The sequence below is a fragment of the Oncorhynchus clarkii genome, chromosome 23 (genome assembly GCF_045791955.1).
Source record: "Oncorhynchus clarkii lewisi isolate Uvic-CL-2024 chromosome 23, UVic_Ocla_1.0, whole genome shotgun sequence".
Taxonomy (NCBI): domain Eukaryota; kingdom Metazoa; phylum Chordata; class Actinopteri; order Salmoniformes; family Salmonidae; genus Oncorhynchus; species Oncorhynchus clarkii.
In genome coordinates, this window is record NC_092169.1 from 28,340,966 (window position 1) to 28,364,025 (window position 23,060).

At 40.6% G+C, this 23,060-nt stretch overlaps 1 protein-coding gene across 1 annotated transcript in view; it reads left to right on the forward strand.

The window, feature by feature from the left end:
- Positions 1-23,060, forward strand: part of LOC139381109 (CUB and sushi domain-containing protein 1-like) — a 528,754-nt gene that overhangs the window by 278,092 nt on the left and 227,602 nt on the right. Inside the window, exon 4 of the mRNA XM_071124395.1 lies at positions 22,830-23,024. Coding sequence (XP_070980496.1) covers positions 22,830-23,024 — 195 coding nt within the window. The remainder of the gene's footprint in view (positions 1-22,829; positions 23,025-23,060) is intronic.

The following is a 23,060-nucleotide window of genomic DNA, read 5'->3' on the forward strand; positions in this document are numbered from 1 at the left end:
ATGTGTGGGTGGTGGAACTAATAGGTTGGATAAGGTATAGTGAGCAGGACTAGAGGCTCTACAGTGAAATAAGCCAATAAACACTAACCAGAAGAGCAATGGACAAGGCATATTGACATTAAGGAGAGGCATGCTTAGTCGAGTGATCAAAAGGGTCCAGTGAGTAGTGAGGTTGGTTGGGGTCACGGCAATTCAGACAGCTAGCCGGGCAATCGGTAGCAAGCTAGCATAGAATGGAGGTCTGTTTTTAGCCACTTCGTGCGTTTCCGTAGGTAGGATTAGTGGGGTTTCGTGTGGTAGAGGGGATCAATCCAATTCTCAAAAAAAATAAAGATATAGTTATAGAGGCCCAAGGGAAAAAAAAGAAAACAATTGTCCGATAGGTCTTTTCAGTTAGCAGCCGATAAGACAGCTAACGATTTGCGAACCGCAGATGGGCGTTCAGGTAACGTTGCGACGGAGGAGCCAGCTGGATAACTCCCTCGGGCAGATAACATCGGTAGTCCAGTTGTGAAGGCCCGGTGGGGCTCCAGTTGGCAGTAAAACGGGTCCGGATAGGTGATTGTAGCCCAGGAGTGACTGATGGAACTCTTCAGCTGGCTAGCTCCGGAGTAATTGATGTTTGCTCTGGAATCGTTGTAAGCCGATAGTCACATGGATAGCAGCTAGCTAGCTGTGAGATCCAGGTATAAATTGCCAGAGTGTGCGGTTGAAATCCAGGGACATGGAGAGAAAAATAGGTCTGGTATGTTCCGGTCCGAGACGTGCCGTACAAAACTGGCGATAGATTTTCGAGCTAAAGGATAGCTGATGACCACAAACCGTGGTTAGCTGAATACTAACGATTAGCCAGTAAAGACGCTAACTAGCTTTTGGCTAGCTTCTGATTAGCTTCTGGTTAGCTTCTGGCTAGCTTCTGGTTAGCTTCTGGTTAGCTTCTGGCTAGCTTCTGGTTAGCTTCTGGCTAGCTTCTGGTTAGCTTCTATGGAGGATTACAGATTTGAGGTAAATAATACTTTATTTTCTTTAAATATAAATTGGTGAGGCGGGTTGCAGGAGAGTGTTTTGAAGATGAGTTTATGGAAAAGAAAAAAACTATATAAAAAGGTATGCGAAGAAAGTTGTAAATATATATATATACGGGACAAGACGAGGACAAATGACGTCTGACTGCTATGCCATCTTGGTGACATGCTCAGCCCTCCATTTCCTGTAGTCCACAATCAGCTCTAGGTTGTTGTTCTGGCACCACACTGCCAGGTCTCTGACCTCTTCCTTATAGGCTGTCTCATTGTCGTCAGTGAGCAGGCCTACCACGTCGGCAAACTTAATGTTGGTTCTAGAGTTTTGGTGAATAGGGAGTACAGGTGGGGACTAAACACGCACCCCAGTTTTTCGCGACGCGGATCCTGTGTTCTGCCTTTCACCCAGGACAACGGAATGGATCCCATGCAGCGACCCAAAAAAACGACTCAGAAAAAGAGGGAAACGAGGCGGTCTTCTGGTCAGACTCCGGAGACGGGCACATCGTGCACCACTCCCTAGCATTCTTCTCGCCAATGTCCAGTCTCTTGACAACAAGGTTGATGAAATCCGAGCAAGGGTAGCATTCCAGAGGGACATCAGAGACTGTAACGTTCTTTGCTTCACGGAAACATGGCTCACTGGAGAGACGCTATCGTAGGCGGTGCAGCCAGCGGGTTTCTCCACGCATCGCGCCGACAGAAACAAACATATTTTTGGGAAGAAGAGGGGCGGGGCGTATGCCTTATGGCTAACGAGACATGGTGTGATGAAAGAAACATACAGGAACTCAAATCCTTCTGTTCACCTGATTTAGAATTCCTCACAATCAAATGTAGACCGCATTATCTACCAAGAGAATTCTCTTCGATTATACTCACAGCCGTATATATCCCCCCCCAAGCAGACACATTGATGGCTCTGAACAAACTTTATTTGACTCTTTGCAAACTGGAATCCATTTATCCGGAGGCTGCATTCATTGTAGCTGGGGATTTTAACAAGGCTAATCTGAAAACAAGACTCCCTAAATTTTATCAGCATATCGATTGCGCAACCAGGGGTGGAAAAACCTTGGATCATTGTTACTCTAACTTCCGCGACGCATATAAGGCCCTGCCCCGCCCTCCTTTCGGAAAAGCTGACCACGACTCCATTTTGTTGATCCCTGCCTACAGACAGAAACTAAAACAAGAGGCTCCCACGCTGAGGTCTGTCCAACGCTGGTCCGACCAAGCTGACTCCACACTCCAAGACTGCTTCCATCACTTGGACTGGGACATGTTTCGTATTGCGTCAGATAACAATATTGACGAATACGCTGATTCGGTGTGCGAGTTCATTAGAACGTGCGTTGAAGATGTCGTTCCCATAGCAACGATTAAAACATTCCCTAACCAGAAACCGTGGATTGATGGCAGCATTCGCGTGAAACTGAAAGCGCGAACCACTGCTTTTAATCAGGGCAAGGTGACTGGTAACATGACCGAATACAAACAGTGCAGCTATTCCCTCCGCAAGGCTATCAAACAAGCTAAGCGTCAGTACAGAGACAAAGTAGAATCTCAATTCAACGGCTCAGACACAAGAGGCATGTGGCAGGGTCTACAGTCAATCACGGACTACAAGAAGAAATCCAGCCCAGTCACGGACCAGGATGTCCTGCTCCCAGGCAGACTAAATAACTTTTTTGCCCGCTTTGAGGACAATACAGTGCCACTGACACGGCCTGCAACGAAAACATGCGGACTCTCCTTCACTGCAGCCGAAGTGAGTAAGACATTTAAACGTGTCAACCCTCGCAAGGCTGCAGGCCCAGACGGCATCCCCAGCCGCGCCCTCAGAGCATGCGCAGACCAGCTGGCCGGTGTGTTTACGGACATATTCAATCAATCCCTATACCAGTCTGCTGTTCCCACATGCTTCAAGAGGGCCACCATTGTTCCTGTTCCCAAGAAAGCTAAGGTAACTGAGCTAAACGACTACCGCCCCGTAGCACTCACTTCCGTCATCATGAAGTGCTTTGAGAGACTAGTCAAGGACCATATCACCTCCACCCTACCCGACACCCTAGACCCACTCCAATTTGCTTACCGCCCAAATAGGTCCACAGACGATGCAATCTCAACCACACTGCACACTGCCCTAACCCATCTGGACAAGAGGAATACCTATGTGAGAATGCTGTTCATCGACTACAGCTCGGCATTCAACACCATAGTACCCTCCAAGCTCGTCATCAAGCTCGAGACACTGGGTCCCGACCCCGCCCTGTGCAACTGGGTACTGGACTTCCTGACGGGCCGCCCCCAGGTGGTGACGGTAGGCAACAACATCTCCACCCCACTGATCCTCAACACTGGGGCCCCACAAGGGTGCGTTCTGAGCCCTCTCCTGTACTTCCTGTTCACCCACGACTGCGTGGCCACGCACGCCTCCAACTCAATCATCACGTTTGCGGACGACACAACAGTGGTAGGCTTGATTACCAACAACGACGAGTCGGCCTACAGGGAGGAGGTGAGGGCCCTCGGAGTGTGGTGTCAGGAAAATAACCTCACACTCAACGTCAACAAAACTAAGGAGATGATTGTGGACTTCAGGAAACAGCAGAGGGAACACCCCCCTATCCACATCGATGGAACAGTAGTGGAGAGGGTAGCAAGTTTTAAGTTCCTCGGGATACACATCACAGACAAACTGAATTGGTCCACTCACACAGATAGCATCGTGAAGAAGGCGCAGCAGCGCCTCTTCAACCTCAGGAGGCTGAAGAAATTTGGTTTGTCACCAAAAGCACTCACAAACTTCTACAGATGCACAATCGAGAGCATCCTGGCGGGCTGTATCACCGCCTGGTACGGCAACTGCTCCGCCCACAACCGTAAGGCTCTCCAGAGGGTAGTGAGGTCTGCACAACGCATCACCGGGGGCAAGCTACCTGCCCTCCAGGACACCTACACCACCCGATGTTACAGGAAGGCCATAAAGATCATCAAGGACATCAACCACCCGAGCCACTGCCTGTTCACCCTGCTATCATCCAGAAGGCGAGGTCAGTACAGGTGCATCAAAGCTGGGACCGAGAGACTGAAAAACAGCTTCTATCTCAAGGCCATCAGACTGTTAAACAGCCACCACTAACATTGAGTGGCTGCTGCCAACACATTGACACTGACACTGACTCAACTCCAGCCACTTTAATAATGGGAATTGATGGGAAATGATGTAAATATATCACTAGCCACTTTAAACAATGCTACCTTATATAATGTTACTTACCCTACATTATTCATCTCATATGCATATGTATATACTGTACTCTATATCATCGACTGCATCCTTATGTAATACATGTATCACTAGCCACTTTAACTAGGCCACTTTGTTTACATACTCACCTCATGTATATACTGTACTCGATACCATCTACTGTATCCTGCCTATGCTGCTCTGTACCATCACTCATTCATGTATCCTTATGTACATATTCTTTATCCCCTTACACTGTGTATAAGACAGTAGTTTTGGAATTGTTAGTTAGATTACTTGTTGGTTATTACTGCATTGTCGGAACTAGAAGCACAAGCATTTCGCTACACTCGCATTAACATCTGCTAACCATGTGTATGTGACAAATAAAATTTGATTTGATTTGATTTTGATTTTGGGTGATTAGGTCTAGCTCACCGTTGGCGTTCCACTTCATCCCAAAGGTGTTCGATGGGGTTGAGGTCAGGGCTCTGTGCAGGCCAGTCAAGTTCTTCCACACCGATTTGATGAACCATCATGCTGAAACAGGAAAGGGCCTTCCCCAAACTGTTGCCACAAAGTTGGAAGCACAGAACCATCTAGAATATGCTGTAGCATTAAGATTTTCCTTCACCAGAAATAAGGGGCCTAGCCCGAACCATGAAAAACAGCCCCAGGCCATTATTCCTCCTCTACCAAACTTTACAGTTGGCATTAGCATTTGTGATCTGACTGCCAGATGTTGAAGTGCGATACATCACTCCAGAGAATGCGTTTCCACTGCAATGGAGTCCACTGGCGGCGAGCTTTACACCACTCCAGCCGATGCTTGGCATTGCGCATGGTGATCTCTGGCTTATGTGCGGCTGCTCGGCCATGGAAACCCATTTCATGAAGCTTCACATGAGCAGTTGTTGTGCTGACGTTGTTTCCAGAGGCAATTTTGAACTTGGTATTAAGTGTTGCAACTGAGGACAGACAATTTTTACGCTCTACGCGCTTCAGCACTCAGCGGTCCCGTTTTGTGAGTTTGTGTGGCCTACCACTTTGCGGCTGAGATGTTATTGCTCCTAGATGTTTCCACTTCACAATAACAGCACTCTTACAGTTGACCGGGACAGCTCTAGCAGGGCATACATTTGACAAACTGACTTATTGGAAAGGTGGCATCCTATGACGTTGCCAATTTGAAAGTCACTGAGCTCTTCAGTAAGGCCATTCTACTGGCAATGTTTGTCTATGGAGATTGCATGACTGTGTGCTCGATTTCATAAACCTGTCAGCAAATCCACTAATTTGAAGGGGTGTCCACATACTTTTGTTTATATAGTATATCTACAGACCATATACTTGTTCATCAATTTCTATTGCATCAAAGGTAAAAGGCTTGGGATAGAGCAAGTGTCTGTCGAGACACACTATAAATGTCAAGATAAGAGAAACCATAACTCAAAGCAATGTTTCCTTAGATAAAATTACTGATATTCTATATGTCTAGAAATAAATCAATGCACCAGTCAGATGCATTATTGTAGCCAGGGTCTACTGATATAGTGATTTAGAGTTCAGGGCTCTAATCAAGTTGTTTGAAATCCCTTTACCCTTGAAATATATTTTGGGTAGTAAAATTACATTCTCTACAGTCACAATTTGACATTATCTATTAATATTATTAATACAAATTGTATTTCATCAGAATGGGTCGATATAGAGTGCAGGGACAGATTGGGGTCTTGAATTAGCAGTGGCTTGTTGGCTAATTACTGTATCTTTATCAATGTTGTTATACCATTCTATTACTAGTGTGAATAAATTAGGGTCAGAGAAGGAGTAACCATGTTTTTATTTGTGTTGCAGAGTAACAGATTTGTCCTCAAAGCTCCAATGGCGCTACTTGTATTTATGAAAGGTATTGACATGTTGAATGCACCGAGCTGTCTGTCTAAGCTACTGGCACGCACCTCGGACACCCATGCATACCCCACACGACATGTCACAAGAGGTCTCTTCACAGCCCACAAGTCCAGAACAGACTACAGGAGGTGCACAGTACTACAAAGAGCCATGACTACATGGAACTCTATTCAAGTAACTGATGCAAGCAGTAAAAATAGATTAAAAAAAACAGATTAAAAAACACCTTATGGAACAGCGGAGACTGTGGAGCAACACAAACATAGGCACAGACACATGCATACACACACATATACGATAACATATGCACTATACACACACATACACCTGGATTTAGTACTGTAGATATGTGGTAGTGGTGGAGTAGGGGCCCGAGGGCACACAGTGTGTTGTGAAATCTGTGAATATATTGTAATGTTTAAACAAATTATATAAACTGCCTTAATTTTGCTGGACAGTTTCATACATACAACTGTCAGTGATGTCAAAGCACCACACAGCGTGTGAAAGAAGAAATCCTTGGCCAATAGAATAGGACCTGACATTGCCACAAAATGCAGGGTGAAAAATGATATGTCCCCAAATGTGTCATTTATGTTGGCACGTTGTGTCAAGCTGGGTCTCTTGGATTAGATTATGAAAATGCTTTGCCATATAAAAAAGATTGCGCAGAGAAGAATATCAAAACCACTACTGGGAAAAATGGGTTTCTGAGCTACAAAGTATTCAAATGTAAATGTTCTAAAAAATGTGAATAATGTTTTCTGTATTGCTTTGTATATGGCTGGCACATATGCAATAAATCCATACATCTATGTTGCCATCACAATACTTGAAAATATAGAGGATGAACAACATTGCATTAAATCCACATCACTGACCTGTATGACCAAGTGAAAATAAGTACACCTGTGTTGAAAAATCCACTCCAAAACACCCGTTAACTAATACTGCAAGGCAAAAGAAAATCACTTTTTGGACTAAATTAAAGACAACAGGTTTGGGTTTGGGTCAAATCTAATTCAACAAAACACAGTGAAAACCTCTGTATTTTATAATATTGTGGTGGCAGTATCATGTTATGAATATGCTAGTCACAGACAGGTGCTTGGGAGTTTATCTGGATCAAAATAAAAATGAAAGGAGCAAAGCCCAGGTTAAAATGTAGAGGAAAACTCGCCTGTCTTCTGAGGGGAAGGGCACCATTTTTTCCATGTAGACTCTTTCTGTGATTGTAGTTGAACCCCAAAACCTTTGTTTTTTAATATTTGTTTCTTTACAAAGAAAATTGGTAGTCATCACTTGCCATGTTAGAAAATGCTTCAAAACACTCTGAACCGATTCATACTACATCATAATCCCATTTTGAATGATGTCTCTGCAAATTCTCTTTTTTAATGTTCCACTGTCCTGTAAATCCCATATTTGCATATTTTTGTTGGTGTTGTAAAACACATCATTCGAACATGAATTTATGGCACATAGGCACATTTAAAAAACAATTTAGTGCAGAGACATCATTCAGAATGGGATTCTGATGTAAGATGAGTTGGTGTGGAGTGTTTTAGATTGTTTTCTAATATACTTTAGACATATTTGCATATTGCATTATTATCAATGGCAAGTGTTGACTCAGCAAAATGTGACAACCAATTTTCTCTGTAATGAAACAAAATATATATTTTTTAAAAAGCCACATGTAAAAATGGGATAGAGTTTTTCAGTGGGAGATACCAGAATGGCTTTCCAATAGTGTTGCTGAGTGGTCTAGTCTCAGTCCTGACTTAAATTTGATTGAAAATCAGAGACAAGTTTTGAATATTGCTGTCCATCAATGATTCACAGCCAAGTTGACCGCACTCAAGATATTTTGACAACAACAATGGATTAATGTTGCCCTACAAGAGTTGTAGAAAGTTGGTAGAATCTTATTCAAAATTATCCACAGCTGTAAGGGCTGCCAAAAGAAGCCTCCTCTGATCTATCATTTTTCTTTCACTTTGAAAATGTGGAGTAGGTTGTATAGACCGGCAGGAAAAAAAATCGAATTCAATCCCTATTTGGATTTAATTTTAAGGCAGCAAAATTTATTTGGACAGTGAAGCTAAATAATTTATTTTGTCTCTATACTCCAGCATTTTGGATTTGAGATGAAATGTTTTATATGAAGCGACAGTACAGAATATAATATTTTATTTTAGGCTATTTTCATACATATCTGTTTGACCGTTTAGAGTTAATGTACTTTATGTATCTATATTTAAGTATTTGGACAAATTCACTTATATTGAGTCTTATATTATATACTTATATTCAGTTCAAAGTTTATGTTTGGTTCACATATCCCCCCCCCCCCCCCCCCCCCCCAGGAAATTAGCTTTAACACAACACAATTGTCTCTCAGCCTCATAGCAAAACATGTAGAATCGCAGGAAATTAGCTGTAAACCTGCAACATTTTCTCTTAGCCTCATGACAAAATATTCCCCGGGGCCCCAAATGCTGTAATATTACAGCCATTTAACAATGGTTGTATCCACATTAATGTAGAAGTATTCAGAAACATATTATATTCTAAAGGGTTTATCATCGTCCAAAACGTGTACGCGTACACACAGCAGTGTTCTAGAATATTGGACTGTTGGCTTTCATACTTCTCGAATTATCAGCGGAGCTCAAACATTTTCTCCAACTGCCAACACATTCAAATGAATACAAGATGCACACCATCTTGGTTGGGAATTGTTGGGAGGTGTGCATTCAGGCTCCTGCAGATGGTGGTGTTAGAGCCGCATATATATTTATTTATTTAACTAGGCAAGTCAGTTAAGAAAAAAATCTTATTTACAATGAAGGCCTAGGAACAGTGGGTTAACTGCCTTGTTCAGGGGCAGAATGACAGATTTTCACCTTGTCAGCTCGGGGATTCGATCTAGCAACCATTCGGCTACTGGCCCAATGCTCCAACCACTAGGCTACCTGCCGCCCTATGTCACAATGGGACACCAGACTATCACATCACAGTGTCTATGGACTATGATTTAAGCTTAATTTACAATGAAATTGACTCCACAATGACACAATACATTATACATTATTTATCATGATTGCATTTTTGGTTGACCAATTATATACAATACCAGTCAAAAGTTTGGACACACCTACTCATTATAGGGTTTTTCTTTATTTGTACTATTTTCTACATTGTAGAATAATAGTGAAGACATCACAACTATGAAATAACACATATGGAATCATGTAGTAACCAAAAAAGTGTGAAACAAATATATTTTATATTTTAGACTCTTCAGCAGTCTTGAAAGAGTTACCACATATGCTGAGCACTTGTTGGCTGCTTTTCCTTCACTCTGCTTTGATATTGGCGTAATTTCTTTTGATTAGTCGAATTGCCTGGACCAGGTGCTCCATATACAATAAAAATAGATTTTCGAGTGATTTCATTTTTCTCTTTTAGGAGTTTGATTAGCCCTTCCAACTTACAAAACTTGTCAATACTTAACATCATATTAAGGTGTGGGATTGTGTGACAAGAAATAACTAGCAGGTCTACCGCAACAGCCCTAGCAGAGTTGCAGAGAATGATAATAGTTTATTTTTTAAATAACCACCCGTCAGGGGGATACAGACAGCTCAACAGGTATGCTTAGATATTCAGAAAAATACACAATATTTTTTACATAGAAAAAATAGGCTTTTTCCTGCAATCTAGAGCCATAATCATTAAGCTTAATTATATGTAAAAAATATTGTGTATTTTTCTGAATATCGGCTAACAGAGTTAACAATTATAGTGAATTTGTATGAATTAGATTTTGAATAGCCTAGTAATAGGTAATTTCTTCATAATTAATAGGCTGACACATTACCTTTAGCTACAGAGTATCTCACCACCGTGCGTTTCCATCTCCTCCCCCTTTTCCTTTATTCCTTTCTTGAGTGTGCAGAGAGAGGGACTGTCAACAGTTTAATGAAACATGTTTCATTGTGAAATTTTTTTACTATAGATGTTCCTGAACAGATTTCACTTGGTTTCCCAAACAAAGTACTGGATAGCTGCAGGAACATGACTGGAGAGCCCATAGCATACATTGTTTGGGCGGAATGTCACAATATAGAATGGATTTATTGTGATGGTGTATATTAAATTGACTTAAATGTAGATGTTCCAAGGGCGTGTGTCAGTGGATTGTAAGCGTGAAGACCTGGAAATGCTAAATATGTTTATGTTAATTAATGGTACCTTGATTACCGTGAGACCGGCAGTCTTTTGCATGACAATAACCGTCTGACAAAATGTCATGACCACCACAGCCCCATACTCTGCTAAAATATTGGTAAAAGATTGAAAGGAATATCAGTCTTATTCAGTACATTTAGTTATTGCTTGCTTTTCTAAAGTCTACCAACCTTGCCAGCAGGCATGCCAGCTAAGATAGTTACACAAGCTAGCTACTCTAACTTGTTTAATACTGCAGCCGGAAATGGCTACTTGGTAGCTAGTTATGAGGTTGGGAGATTGGTAACCTATCTGGGCTAGCGAAAGCCAACTTCACAAAATTTGTAGGTGGTATTACAAATGATTTATAAATGTATTATTACTATTTGTTTTTAAACAGGACAAATCTGAGTGAGGCACGATGCCTCTGCAAATAAATACGTAGGGGAGTGTATATACAGTATAAGCACAGTATTCACTCCCTATTAGGTGTGTCATTTAGTCTGTACTTGAAAACAAATCATAATTCGAACCAGTATTGAAGATTTGAAAGATTCTAATTGAGATACAGCTTTCAAAGTTCATACATAACAGCGAGTAATTTGATAAAGGTCAAGACTTGTCTTGTGCATCCTAGGATTCAATCACTGACTCATTTTGACTGGATATAATTGAACTTAATTGAGTTATAATGGTCAACCTTTTTACAATTGTGCCTATGATGAATTTGTTCATGTTGATATGCAAATTGACTGTAAGATGTGATTGGAGAGGTGTCTTCTGTTAATGAGGCCATGTCGCTTTTGTTTTTGTAATGTATATTGTAAAGGAAACAGGGAATTCCTAACAATTTATCTGCATATTGTTATACTGACCTGGCGTGTTTTGAAGATCTGTCTGAACATGTCTGAAAATGTGTTTTCTATATGTAAAGCTGGGTTAAGCAATCAATTTTAAATCGTCTTTCACACAAGGAAAAAACAACGTATGACAAGAGTATTTGGGAAGTCAGTTTTCGAAGTAAACTTGGAGAGAGAGACTGAAAATTACACAAACAAAACAGGAAAAAACTACCCCATAAAATCAATATGCTTGATCGGTAGTCCTTGTCTAGACGTTCCCATATGAATGGCTATTTTCGCAGCATGGACTGATGCAATAAAACTTGCTATGAAGAACATTAATATAAGGATAATGTACCTAGCAGAGCATTAGTTACAGTGATAATTAACTGAAAACAATGATATCCCACACATGCATCATATGCTTAAAGTTATTGGCCTGCTACTTTTGTTAGATTGTTACAATCTCAATATGTCACGAAATGTCACTGGAACACGAGGGTTAGTTACTGTATGCACAACCTGATACTCTTTGTAACTTGACAGATATCAACAACATTTATACATATAGTATGTTAATGATTGTTTCCAGTATTTTGGGGAAAGTGCTACTCTTCACACATTGTGCATTTTGTTGCTTTCACAGCAGCACTTTTATACCCAGAAGAAATGTGCCTTTGTGGTCTTATCGCCATGGGCTAGATATTTACATTTTGTATATTTAATGGATTGACCTATGTAAAGGGAAAACAAAATAAACAGCATCCATCTTTCATTATTATCAAGTGAATTGAAGTTAATTAAAACAATATATCCATCACATGGAGAAAAGTATAGCTTTGGCTGCTTTTGTGGCAGTCCTGTTTGGCTAGAATTCAGTTAAAATAGTTTTCTTTCTGGTCTCAATGTAGAGTACTGCATACTGCAATACAGCTCCATCAGTTAACTGTCAGCAGGAATGCATGCCAATTGAGCATCATAGTTTTGGATGTGTTTAGGAATTGGAGGCTAAACTCAATCAATCACAATGTCAACACTCAGCAAATTCTTGTCCAAAAGACAAAAGTAGAGTTTCGGGATATTGTAACAACCTGGGATAGCTAAGACTAGCTTTTTTCAAACTATGTAATGGCCGTTCGTTGTAAAAAGAACAACAAGTAAAATATCATATAATTTGTTCCACGCATGTCAATAAAGAAATCTCTTAACTCAGTGCCATATTATTAGTCACAAGGCAGTAGGTTGACTGTATTACCACTTGCCACTTGAGTAATTACAATGTTACCATGCAAGCACAGTCAGGCAACTCAAGCAACTCACGCATCATTCTGCCCACCCCTCTGCACACCGTCATCTGCCATTCTCAAAAACGTGTGGGTTGACCATAAAAGAGAAAGCCCTCGTAAGCCAGAACACATTTTTCTTTCCCCACTTTAATTTTACTGAGGGTGGTATGAAGAGGCAAGGATCAATATCTGTTGATGGTTTAAGAGTAAACGCCCTCTTTAGGGGTCTCTGTTGCGTAGCAATGCATGGTTCCACTTGTCCGATAAGCCCTTCCTCAAGAGCTCACTGATATTCAAAAGACAAATGTGATTCTACTGAAGAGGCTTTAGGCTGGTGGCAGCAACACTGATGTTTGTGCCCATGAAGACATTTTTCATTTTTATATGCAGATATCTTCCTCTCCAACAGATATGCATGAAATACATAAGCTCTTCAAGGACCGTCTTTTCAGCTGGTAACCAAACACAATTTGTACCATGCTGTGAGTACAGCTAGACACAAAATGTCCCTAAATTTGATCTTAATACAGCTGGGTATGCCAAATCTTCCTGAAAAATATGTAACTCCAGATTGCATTTTGGAAGGATTGCAAATTTCATGCATTTCAACAATTTCCCCAACTAAGAAAGTGTTACGAAATGTGATGTATCTGCTCAGGGCAGTCAAAACAATACAAGACAAGACCCATGACTGCTAGTCTAGTCACTCCATGGGATTTGTTCGGACAAGGCAAATGATACATGGGGGCAAAACAGATGCTGAAGTTAGCCACAAACGTCTGAGCTGATGCGCCAGGGAAGAATGAACAGCCTCCCGAGCAACAGGTTCTGTGGGAAATTGACTTACACCCCCTTCCGACTTAATGCATCTTCATTTAACAGCTTGCACTCACATTTACATCTGTCATTCCCCATTCAATGTGGATTGATATTTTGTGTCTGGATGAAACCTCCATAGGGCCACAAAGTGTATGGGGACCACAATGGATCCAGCCATAGTACTGTCACATAAAAGAGTTGTTCCATTCTGTATTTTATGTGATATTTGGCTGAATGACCATTAGTTACATACTTTTTAAAATGGGAATGTTTTCATGAATGCCAACATATACACATTGATAGTGAATGTGAGGGACTGCAAGGTAGCTTCTCATCATATCTTCTCATCACATCTCCAACAGTGAGCAGTTCTGGAGCAGCCCTCTTCTCTGAACCAACACAAACTGCAGGGGATGTTACATTTAGCTGGCTAGTGATGCAATCAGTTTGGGCAGGCAGCGGGGGAAGCAGATGCAGTCTGTTGACAGTGTATTTTCTGTCATTTCAGATGTCGTTAAAATGTGTCAATTTGTTGTGGAGGCTTAGAGATCTTAATGGATGCCCATCATTTTCACATTATAGGTAATCATTGAAATCTAGGCCTACTTGAAAACCAACTTGTGATTCTCATTGAGTGCCCAGTAATGAGGAAGTGCATGTATATTGGAATTTAAAAGGGTTTATTCTTCACCCTTGAAAACAAACAGATCTTCACATGTGATGTTTAATGGTCTTGTCTTGTCATTAGATGATTAAACTGACAAACAATTATTTAAAAATAAAATCGATAAGGTTCATTATGCAATCACTATGCTGCCAGAACACATGAATTAATCAACCTTTTTTATCTGAAAAAAAATGCTATATGGAGACTGCTAATAAAAACTTAATGACAGAGAAAGAAAAGTGTCAGAGTAAGACATAAAAAACAGTCTCAAAAAGTGCATGCAAAGTGCACAACACTGCATAATAAATGCCCCTCAGCTGTGACAGAATTGAAAGAAACGAACCATTTATTTAGACAGAAAGGCCTCCATTGATTTCTACATTAAGGATGTCTCAGGTGAAATATCAGTCTCTGTAGATTTGGCATGGGTAGGAAAGGAAAGTGAGTCATTCCTTCAGAAAATCCCTGTCGTATTGGGGAGACGTGCCATTGTCCTAAATTAACACCATACATATGGTAACATCAAAGGCTGTTGCTCATGATTTAAGACAATGGGCGTCATTTTCCGTCTGTCGGACTTCTTCTTCCAGTGTCTTTGCCCTATATACCACTTCTGTTTTGTGCAGCATCATAGAAGGGAAATTCCAGCAACATTGTCACATTGTACTATATGTACTATATATATTGTGATCTATATTCTTTCTGTCTGTGTCTCTTGAATGTAGAATTGCAGATATTAGATATTGTAACAACTATGTAGTATGAACATCTGGAGTGTCTCAAAATCTTCACATTGTCTTTCAACTACTGCATCTTGGCTTATGTAGCCATTACAATCCTGTGTTTGTAGTAATCCCTTGATTCCTGAAGAAGGCTGAGGGCTGGATTAAAAATAGTCTATATTACTCACAATACAAGTTACAGCATTTATTTCAAAATCCCAAATAGTGAATCCATCCACGGGATTGAATAAGTTATGTAGGTAACCGCAAAACTGTTGCATTCCAAAGGCTTTTTAAAAATACATGTTATCTAGATCTGAACCAATACTGGTCATTTTACACATTTGGGGAGATGAAGGTTATGCTGAATGTGCAGGCTTGGAGACTTCTCTTCATTACGTACATTATGTGACTTGTTTAGATTAACATTAGTTTTCTGTAGGTACTTATGCTTGTTTTGTCTAAGGCGGGACAGTAGGAACATGCATTCGGAAAGTATTCAGACCCCTTCCCCTTTTCCACATTTTGTTATGTCACAGCCTTATTCTAAAATGGATTAAATAAAACATTTTCCTCATCAATCTACACACAATACCACATAATGACAAAGCGGAAACAGGTTTTTAGAAATGTTTGCAAATTTATAAAAACTGTATATCAGTATTCAGACCCTTTGCTATGATAATTGAAATTGAGCTCAGGTGCATCCTGTTTCCATTGATCATCCTTGAGATGTTTCTACAACTTGATTGGAGTCCACCTGTGGTAAATTAAATTGATTTACATGATTTGGAAAGGCACGCACCTGTCTATATAAGGTCCCACAGTTGACAGTGCATGTCAGAGCGAAAACCAAACCATGAGGTCGAAAGAATTGTCTGTAGAGCTCTGAGACAGAATTGTGTCGAGGCACAGATCTGGGGAAAGGTACCAAAAACTTCCTGCAGCATTGAAGGTCCCCAAGAAGACAGTCGCTTCCATCATTCTTAAATGGAAGCAGTTTGGAACCACCAAGACTCTTACTTGAGCTGGCTGCCTGGTCAAAATGAGCAATCGGGGGAGAAGGGCCTTGGTCAGGAAGGTGACCAAGAACCCAATGGTCCCTCTGACAGAGGTCCAGAGTTCCTCTGTGGAGATGGGAGAACCTTCCAGAAGGACAGCAATCTCTGCAGCACTCCACCAATCAGGACCTTTATGGTAGAGTGGCCAGACGGAAACCACTCCTCAGTAAAAGGCACATGACAGCCCGCTTGGAGTTTGCCAAAAGGCACCTAAAGGACTCTCAGACCATCATTACAAATCAAAAACGTTGAACACATCATTGTGATCTCTACAGCACTGTTGGTTGGTCATCATTAACCTTGCGCAGGCTTAAACACTGGCATACACTGATTTATAAGGCCATACTGGGTAAAATGCCATTTATCTCTGTTATTTTTTAATCAGGTCGGTAAATAAATATCAATTACGGTCCCATTCTAATTTGCTTTTAACAGTACCAAGAATTAGAACAGGTCATGGTAGAAATAGTTTCAGTTAATCAGCTTTGTGGTCCTGGAATTCTCTCCTGAACATTTAAAAATTTGATGATCTAGTCTCGTTGGTGGAATTTAAACATTTGATCGATGTAAATATCATAGAAGTGTGTAATTGTCTTTTGTACAGCTGTTTTTTTAGTCAAGACATTTGTTTTTTTAACATATTATGTAATTGTTGTACTGTATATGTGTCTATAGTTTTGTTTAATGTTGTGTTAGTGTATGTAAATCGTTTTGTCTGAAACGTTGTTTCCCCTGCTGCTATTGGACCAGATCTCTCTTGAAAAAGAGATGTTATCTCAATGAGAAAAACCTGTATAAATAAAGGTAAAACAAAAAATTTAAATGAGAAAGAAGATTTTCTGTTCTGATGAAACCAAGATTGAACTCTTTGAACTGAATGCCAATTGTCACGTCTGGAGGAAACCTGGCACCATCCCTACGGTGAAGTATGGTGGTGGCATCATCATGCTGTGGGGATGTTTTTCAGCGGCAGGGACTGGGAGACTAGTCAGGATTGAGGGCAGGATGAGCGGAGCAAAGTACAGAGAGTTCCTTTATATGAAAACCTGCTCCAGAGTGCTCAGGACCTCAGACTGGGGCAAAGGTTCACCTTCCAACAGGACAACTATCCTAAGCACACAACCAAGACAACGCACAGCCAAGACAACGCACATGAAATTAGGGAAATATCTGAATGTCCTTGAGTGGCCCAGCCAGAGCCCGGACTTAAAGCCGATCTAACATCTCTGGAGACCTGAAAATAGCTGTGCAGCAACACTCCCCATCCAACCTGACAGAGCTTGAGTGGATTTGCAGAGAAGAATGTGGGAAACTCCCCAAATACAGGTATACCAAGCTTGTAGCATCATACCCAAGAAGATTCGAGGCTGTAATCACTGCCAAAGGTGCTTCAACAAAGTACTGAGTAAAGGGTCTGAATACTTACTGTGTGTAAATGTGATATTTCAGTTTTTTTTATTTTATACATTTGCAAAACATTCTATAAACCAGTTTTTGCTTTGTCATTATGGGGTATTGTGTGTAGATTGATGAGGGGAAAAAATAAGTTAATCCATTTTACAATAAGCCTAACAAAATGTGGAACATTTCGAAGGTGTCTGAAAACTTTCAGAATGCACTGTAATTTTTATTTTTTATTTATTTCTTTATTTCACCTTTATTTAACCAGGTAGGCTAGTTGAGAACAAGTTCTCATTTGCAACTGCGACCTGGCCAAGATAAGGCATAGCAGTGTGAACAGACAACACAGAGTTACACATGGAGTAAACAATTAACAAGTCAATAACACAGTAGAAAAAAGGGGAGTCTATATATACATTGTGTGCAAAAGGCATGAGAAGGTAGGCAAATAATTACAATTATGCAGATTAACACTGGAGTGATAAATGATCAGATGGTTATGTACAGGTAGATATATTGGTGTGCAAAAGAGCAGAAAAATAAATAAATAAAAACAGTATGGGGATGAGGTAGGTGAAAATGGGTGGGCTATTTACCAATAGACTATGTACAGCTGCAGCGATCGGTTAGCTGCTCAGATAGCAGATGTTTGAAGTTGGTGAGGGAGATAAAAGACTCCAACTTCAGCGATTTTTGCAATTCGTAATACTCTGTGAGGTTTCCATTCTTATATTATATTTATTTGTAGAATGTCTTGCTCTATGCAGAGGCCCTTCAGGTGCCCTTTGAGTAATAGACCTGTCCTCAATTGCTGGACACCGCAATATCCTCCTCTCCAGTTCCTGCCCCCCACAGTGGTGATTTCCTACACCTCCAGATCCATGTCAGTTCCTAACTGAGATGATTCAGTCAGTCTTATCCACTGGGGTAGCGGTGTGACAGAGACGGTCTGATCCATAAGGGAAAGGGGGCGGGAGTCAGGGGGCAGGGGGGCAGGGGGAGGACTCAGTCTGAATATAGATGCTTGTATCAGGCTTTCACTATTGATTTTATTTCCAGTTCGGAAAAAGGAACTGCAATAAGACATGAAGCTCATTCAAGGTCTAATCAGCACAGAGGTAGTTATTTCAAAGGTCCACAGAACACAACACTAAGGAGGCAGCATTTGCATTCGGGGCATGCAGTTATTTATTTACAGTGCCCTGCGAAAGTATTCGGCCCCCTTGAACTTTGCGACCTTTTGTCACATTTCAGGCTTCAAACATAAATATATAAAACTGTATTTTTTTGTGAAGAATCAACAACAAGTGGGACACAATCATGAAGTGGAACGACATTTATTGGATATTTCAAACTTTTTTAACAAATCAAAAACTGAAAAATTGGGCGTGCAAAATTATTCAGCCCCTTTACTTTCAGTGCAGCAAACTCTCTCCAGAAGTTCAGTGAGGATCTCTGAATGATCCAATGTTGACCTAAATGACTAATGATGATAAATACAATCCACCTGTGTGTAATCAAGTCTCCGTAAAATGCACCTGCACTGTGATAGTCTCAGAGGTCCATTAAAAGCGCAGAGAGCATCATGAAGAACAAGGAACACACCAGGCAGGTCCGAGATACTGTTGTGAAGAAGTTTAAAGCCGGATTTGGATACAAAAATATTTCCCAAGCTTTAAACATCCCAAGGAGCACTGTGCAAGCGATAATATTGAAATGGAAGGAGTATCAGACCACTGCAAATCTACCAAGACCTGGCCGTCCCTCTAAACTTTCAGCTCATACAAGGAGAAGACTGATCAGAGATGCAGCCAAGAGGCCCATGATCACTCTGGATGAACTGCAGAGATCTACAGCTGAGGTGGGAGACTCTGTCCATAGGACAACAATCAGTTGTATATTGCACAAATCTGGCCTTTATGGAAGAGTGGCAAGAAGAAAGCCATTTCTTAAAGATATCCATAAAAAGTGTCGTTTAAAGTTTGCCACAAGCCACCTGGGAGACACACCAAACATGTGGAAGAAGGTGCTCTGGTCAGATGAAACCAAAATTGAACTTTTTGGCAACAATGCAAAACGTTATGTTTGGCGTAAAAGCAACACAGCTCATCACCCTGAACACACCATCCCCACTGTCAAACATGGTGGTGGCAGCATCATGGTTTGGGCCTGCTTTTCTTCAGCAGTGACAGGGAAGATGGTTAAAATTGATGGGAAGATGGATGGAGCCAAATACAGGACCATTCTGGAAGAAAACCTGATGGAGTCTGCAAAAGACCTGAGACTGGGACGGAGATTTGTCTTCCAACAAGACAATGATCCAAAACATAAAGCAAAATCTACAATGGAATGGTCCAACAATAAACATATCCAGGTGTTAGAATGGCCAAGTCAAAGTCCAGACCTGAATCCAATCGAGAATCTGTGGAAAGAACTGAAAACTGCTGTTCACAAATGCTCTCCATCCAACCTCAATGAGCTCGAGCTGTTTGGCAAGGAGGAATGGGAAAAAATGTCAGTCTCTCGATGTGCAAAACTGATAGAGACATACCCCAAGCGACTTACAGCTGTAATCGCAGCAAAAGGTGGCACTACAAAGTATTAACTTAAGGGGGCTGAATAATTTTGCACGCCCAATTTTTCAGTTTTTGATTTGTTAAAAAAGTTTGAAATATCCAATAAATGTCGTTCCACTTCATGATTGTGTCCCACTTGTTGTTGATTCTTCACAAAAAATACAGTTTTATATCTTTATGTTTGAAGCCTGAAATGTGGCAAAAGGTCGCAAAGTTCAAGGGGGCCGAATACTTTCGCAAGGCACTGTATATTGAGTTACATGGGGGTGGCAGGTAGCCTAGTGGGTAGAGCGTTGGGCAAGTAACTGAAAGGTTGCTTGATCAAATCCCTGAGCTGACAAAGTAAAAATCTGTTGTTCTACCCCTGAACAAGTCAGTTAACCCACTGTTCCTACGCCATCATTGTAAGTAAGAATTTGTTCTTAACTGACTTGCCTAGTTAAAGTTAACATGTATTTCAATTTAGTCGGAATATCCATTACAGTTTTATTGGTGCCTTACATGAAATGAGGAAAAAATGAAACATCTTGTAAACTTGAAGCACAGTCCACCTAGCTTTGAGATTAAGCTGATATATAGGATGATATATAGATATATAGTATACTATATATATAGTCGCTGTTCACGTCCCCTAAACCACGCCCACCCTGGGGGAAAACAACTGCAGAAAGCCATCTGTGCCAATTCAACATAGCCTTCTAGTTATTAGTTTTAAACATAAACACTTTTTGGGGTTAGGCTTACAATGTTGTTTGGGTTATTGCTTGAACAATCACTAAGATTTGTTTTTGGATACAGTAGTTGTTAGCTAGAATGCTAACTCTCATTAACATAGGCTGGTAGCAAAGCTAGCCAAAGAGCATTTTACTGGTTGATGTTGAATGTTTTTTAAGTATAATGCAGTTGATTGGCGACAATTACACAAATATTATATTATTAAGCAGGACATTCATACGATCCTTACGATCCAATTATAATCCAAAAGTAGTGCGAAATGCTCTCCTAAGTAACATAAATGGAGGCTTTTCTTTGCATTGCGTTCTATGAGAATCCCGTGTTTTCCCCCACAGTTGTGAAATTGTGAATAGTGACTATACTGTATTATATACAATATATATAGAAAAGTATGTGGACAGCCCTTCAAATCAGTGCATTCGACTATTTTAGCCACACCCGTTCCTGACAGGTATATAAAATCTAGGTAGAAAACAATCATTCTGCCCCTGAACAAGGCAGTTTTTTTTTATTTTACCTTTATTTAACTAGGCAAGTCAGTTAAGAACAAATTCTAATTTTCAATGACGGCCTAGGAACAGTGGGTTAACTGCCTGTTCAGGGGTAGAACAACAGATTTGTACCTTGTCAGCTCAGGGATTTGAACTGTTACTAGTCCAACACTCTAACCACTAGGCTACCCTGCCACCCCAGTTAACCCACTGTTCCTAGGCCGTCATTAAAAATAACAATTTGTTCTTAAATGACTTGCCTAGTTAAATAAAGGTAAAATAAAGTAAATAAATAAGTAAAATAGACAAACATTAGCAATAAAATGGTCTTACTGAAGAGCTCAGTGACTTTCAATTGGGCACCATCATAGGATGCCACCTTTCCAGCAAGTCAGTTCGTAAAATGTTTGCCCTGCTAGATCTGCAAAGGTCAACTGTAAGTGCTGCTATTGTGAAGTGGAAACGTCTAGGAGCAATAACGGCTCAGCCACGAAGTGGTCACCCACATAAGTCCACCGAGTGCTGAAGCGGTAGCGCATAAAAATAGTCTGTCCTCGGTTGCAAGACTCACTACCGAGTTCCAAACTGTGCATGGAAGCAACGTCAGCACAATAACTGTTCGTTTGAGGAAGGCCTGTTCCTGTTTCAGCATGACAGGTCCATACAGAAATGATTTGTCGAGATCGGTGTGGAAGAACTTGACTGGCCTGCACAGAGCCCTGACCTCAACCCCATCTATCACCTTTGGGATGAATCGGAACACCGACTGCGAGCCAGGCCTAATTTCCCCACATCAGTGCCCAACCTCACTAATGCTCTTATATCTAAATGGAAGCAAGTCCCTGCAGCAATGTTCCAACATCTAGTGGAAGCCTTACCAGAAGAGTGGAGGCTGGTATAGCTTCAAAGGAGGGACCAACTCCATATTAATGCCCATGATTTTGGCATGAGATGTTCGACAGGCAGGTGTCCACATACTTGTAGTCATGTAGTGTACGTACATTTTTGCGCCATAAAGCATCAGAATTCTAACAGGAATTGCATCATAAAATTGCATGCCCCTTATTTTGTGATGTAGACTGCTCCCTAGGCTGGTTGTGTTCATGTCAAATTAAAAGGTAATACAAAAGTGATGTTAAATTACATCTTTACTATTAGGCCCATAAAAAACACATAGGAGGTCCCTTGAAAAAAATAGAGACCCCCAAATGTCACAGATATAATTCACACTAGTGAATCTTTTGACACAGTTAGTTAGGAGTTTACAGGATGTAACAATGCTCTTTGACATGAACCCTGGAAGTTAAGGTTTTGGAATGTGTTTTAAAGATCAGAAAAACTATCTTATTTCTGGTATCTGTTGGGCAGTGCCAAAGTAGATACATTTCATTTGATAAGACAGGCAATGTTTTGTTTAAAATATTTCAAAATTAACAAAGGATGATGTTTTAGTTATGCATGTTTAAATATTTATTCTATTAATTAACCTCTTTGTGTAATTAAAATGGCAAAAGTACATTTAACCATAGAAACAATAATTGAACTACCTTTCTAAAATGTTAATACACGTGGAAAGGCGATGCTGAATAAAATATGTTTATTTCAACCTGATGAGAAAGGAGTTGTGTACAAATGTTCTTCGTGAAGATGGATGTGACTCCTCTGTTCTGACTGAGAACAGAGGGGCCCTGTGGGCGATGAGGACCTGAAATGATCTTGGTGCTAGACTCATGACAATAGAATAGCACTTGGGCCTGCCATGGAAATGAATTGACCTTATTAATCTATATGGTTTGTTTTTCAGTGCTACCAAGTCACACATGTGGAAATCCAGGGTTGATACCAAAAGGAATAATTCATGGAACAAGGTACAACATGGGAGACAAGATCCGTTACAGTTGTCTCATGGGATATATACTGGAGGGACATGCTGTACTCACTTGTATTGTGAGTCCAGGTACTGGAGCATCATGGGACTTTCCAGCACCATTTTGTCGAGGTAAGACACTACATTTTAAGTTTGTAGTGGAGGGCA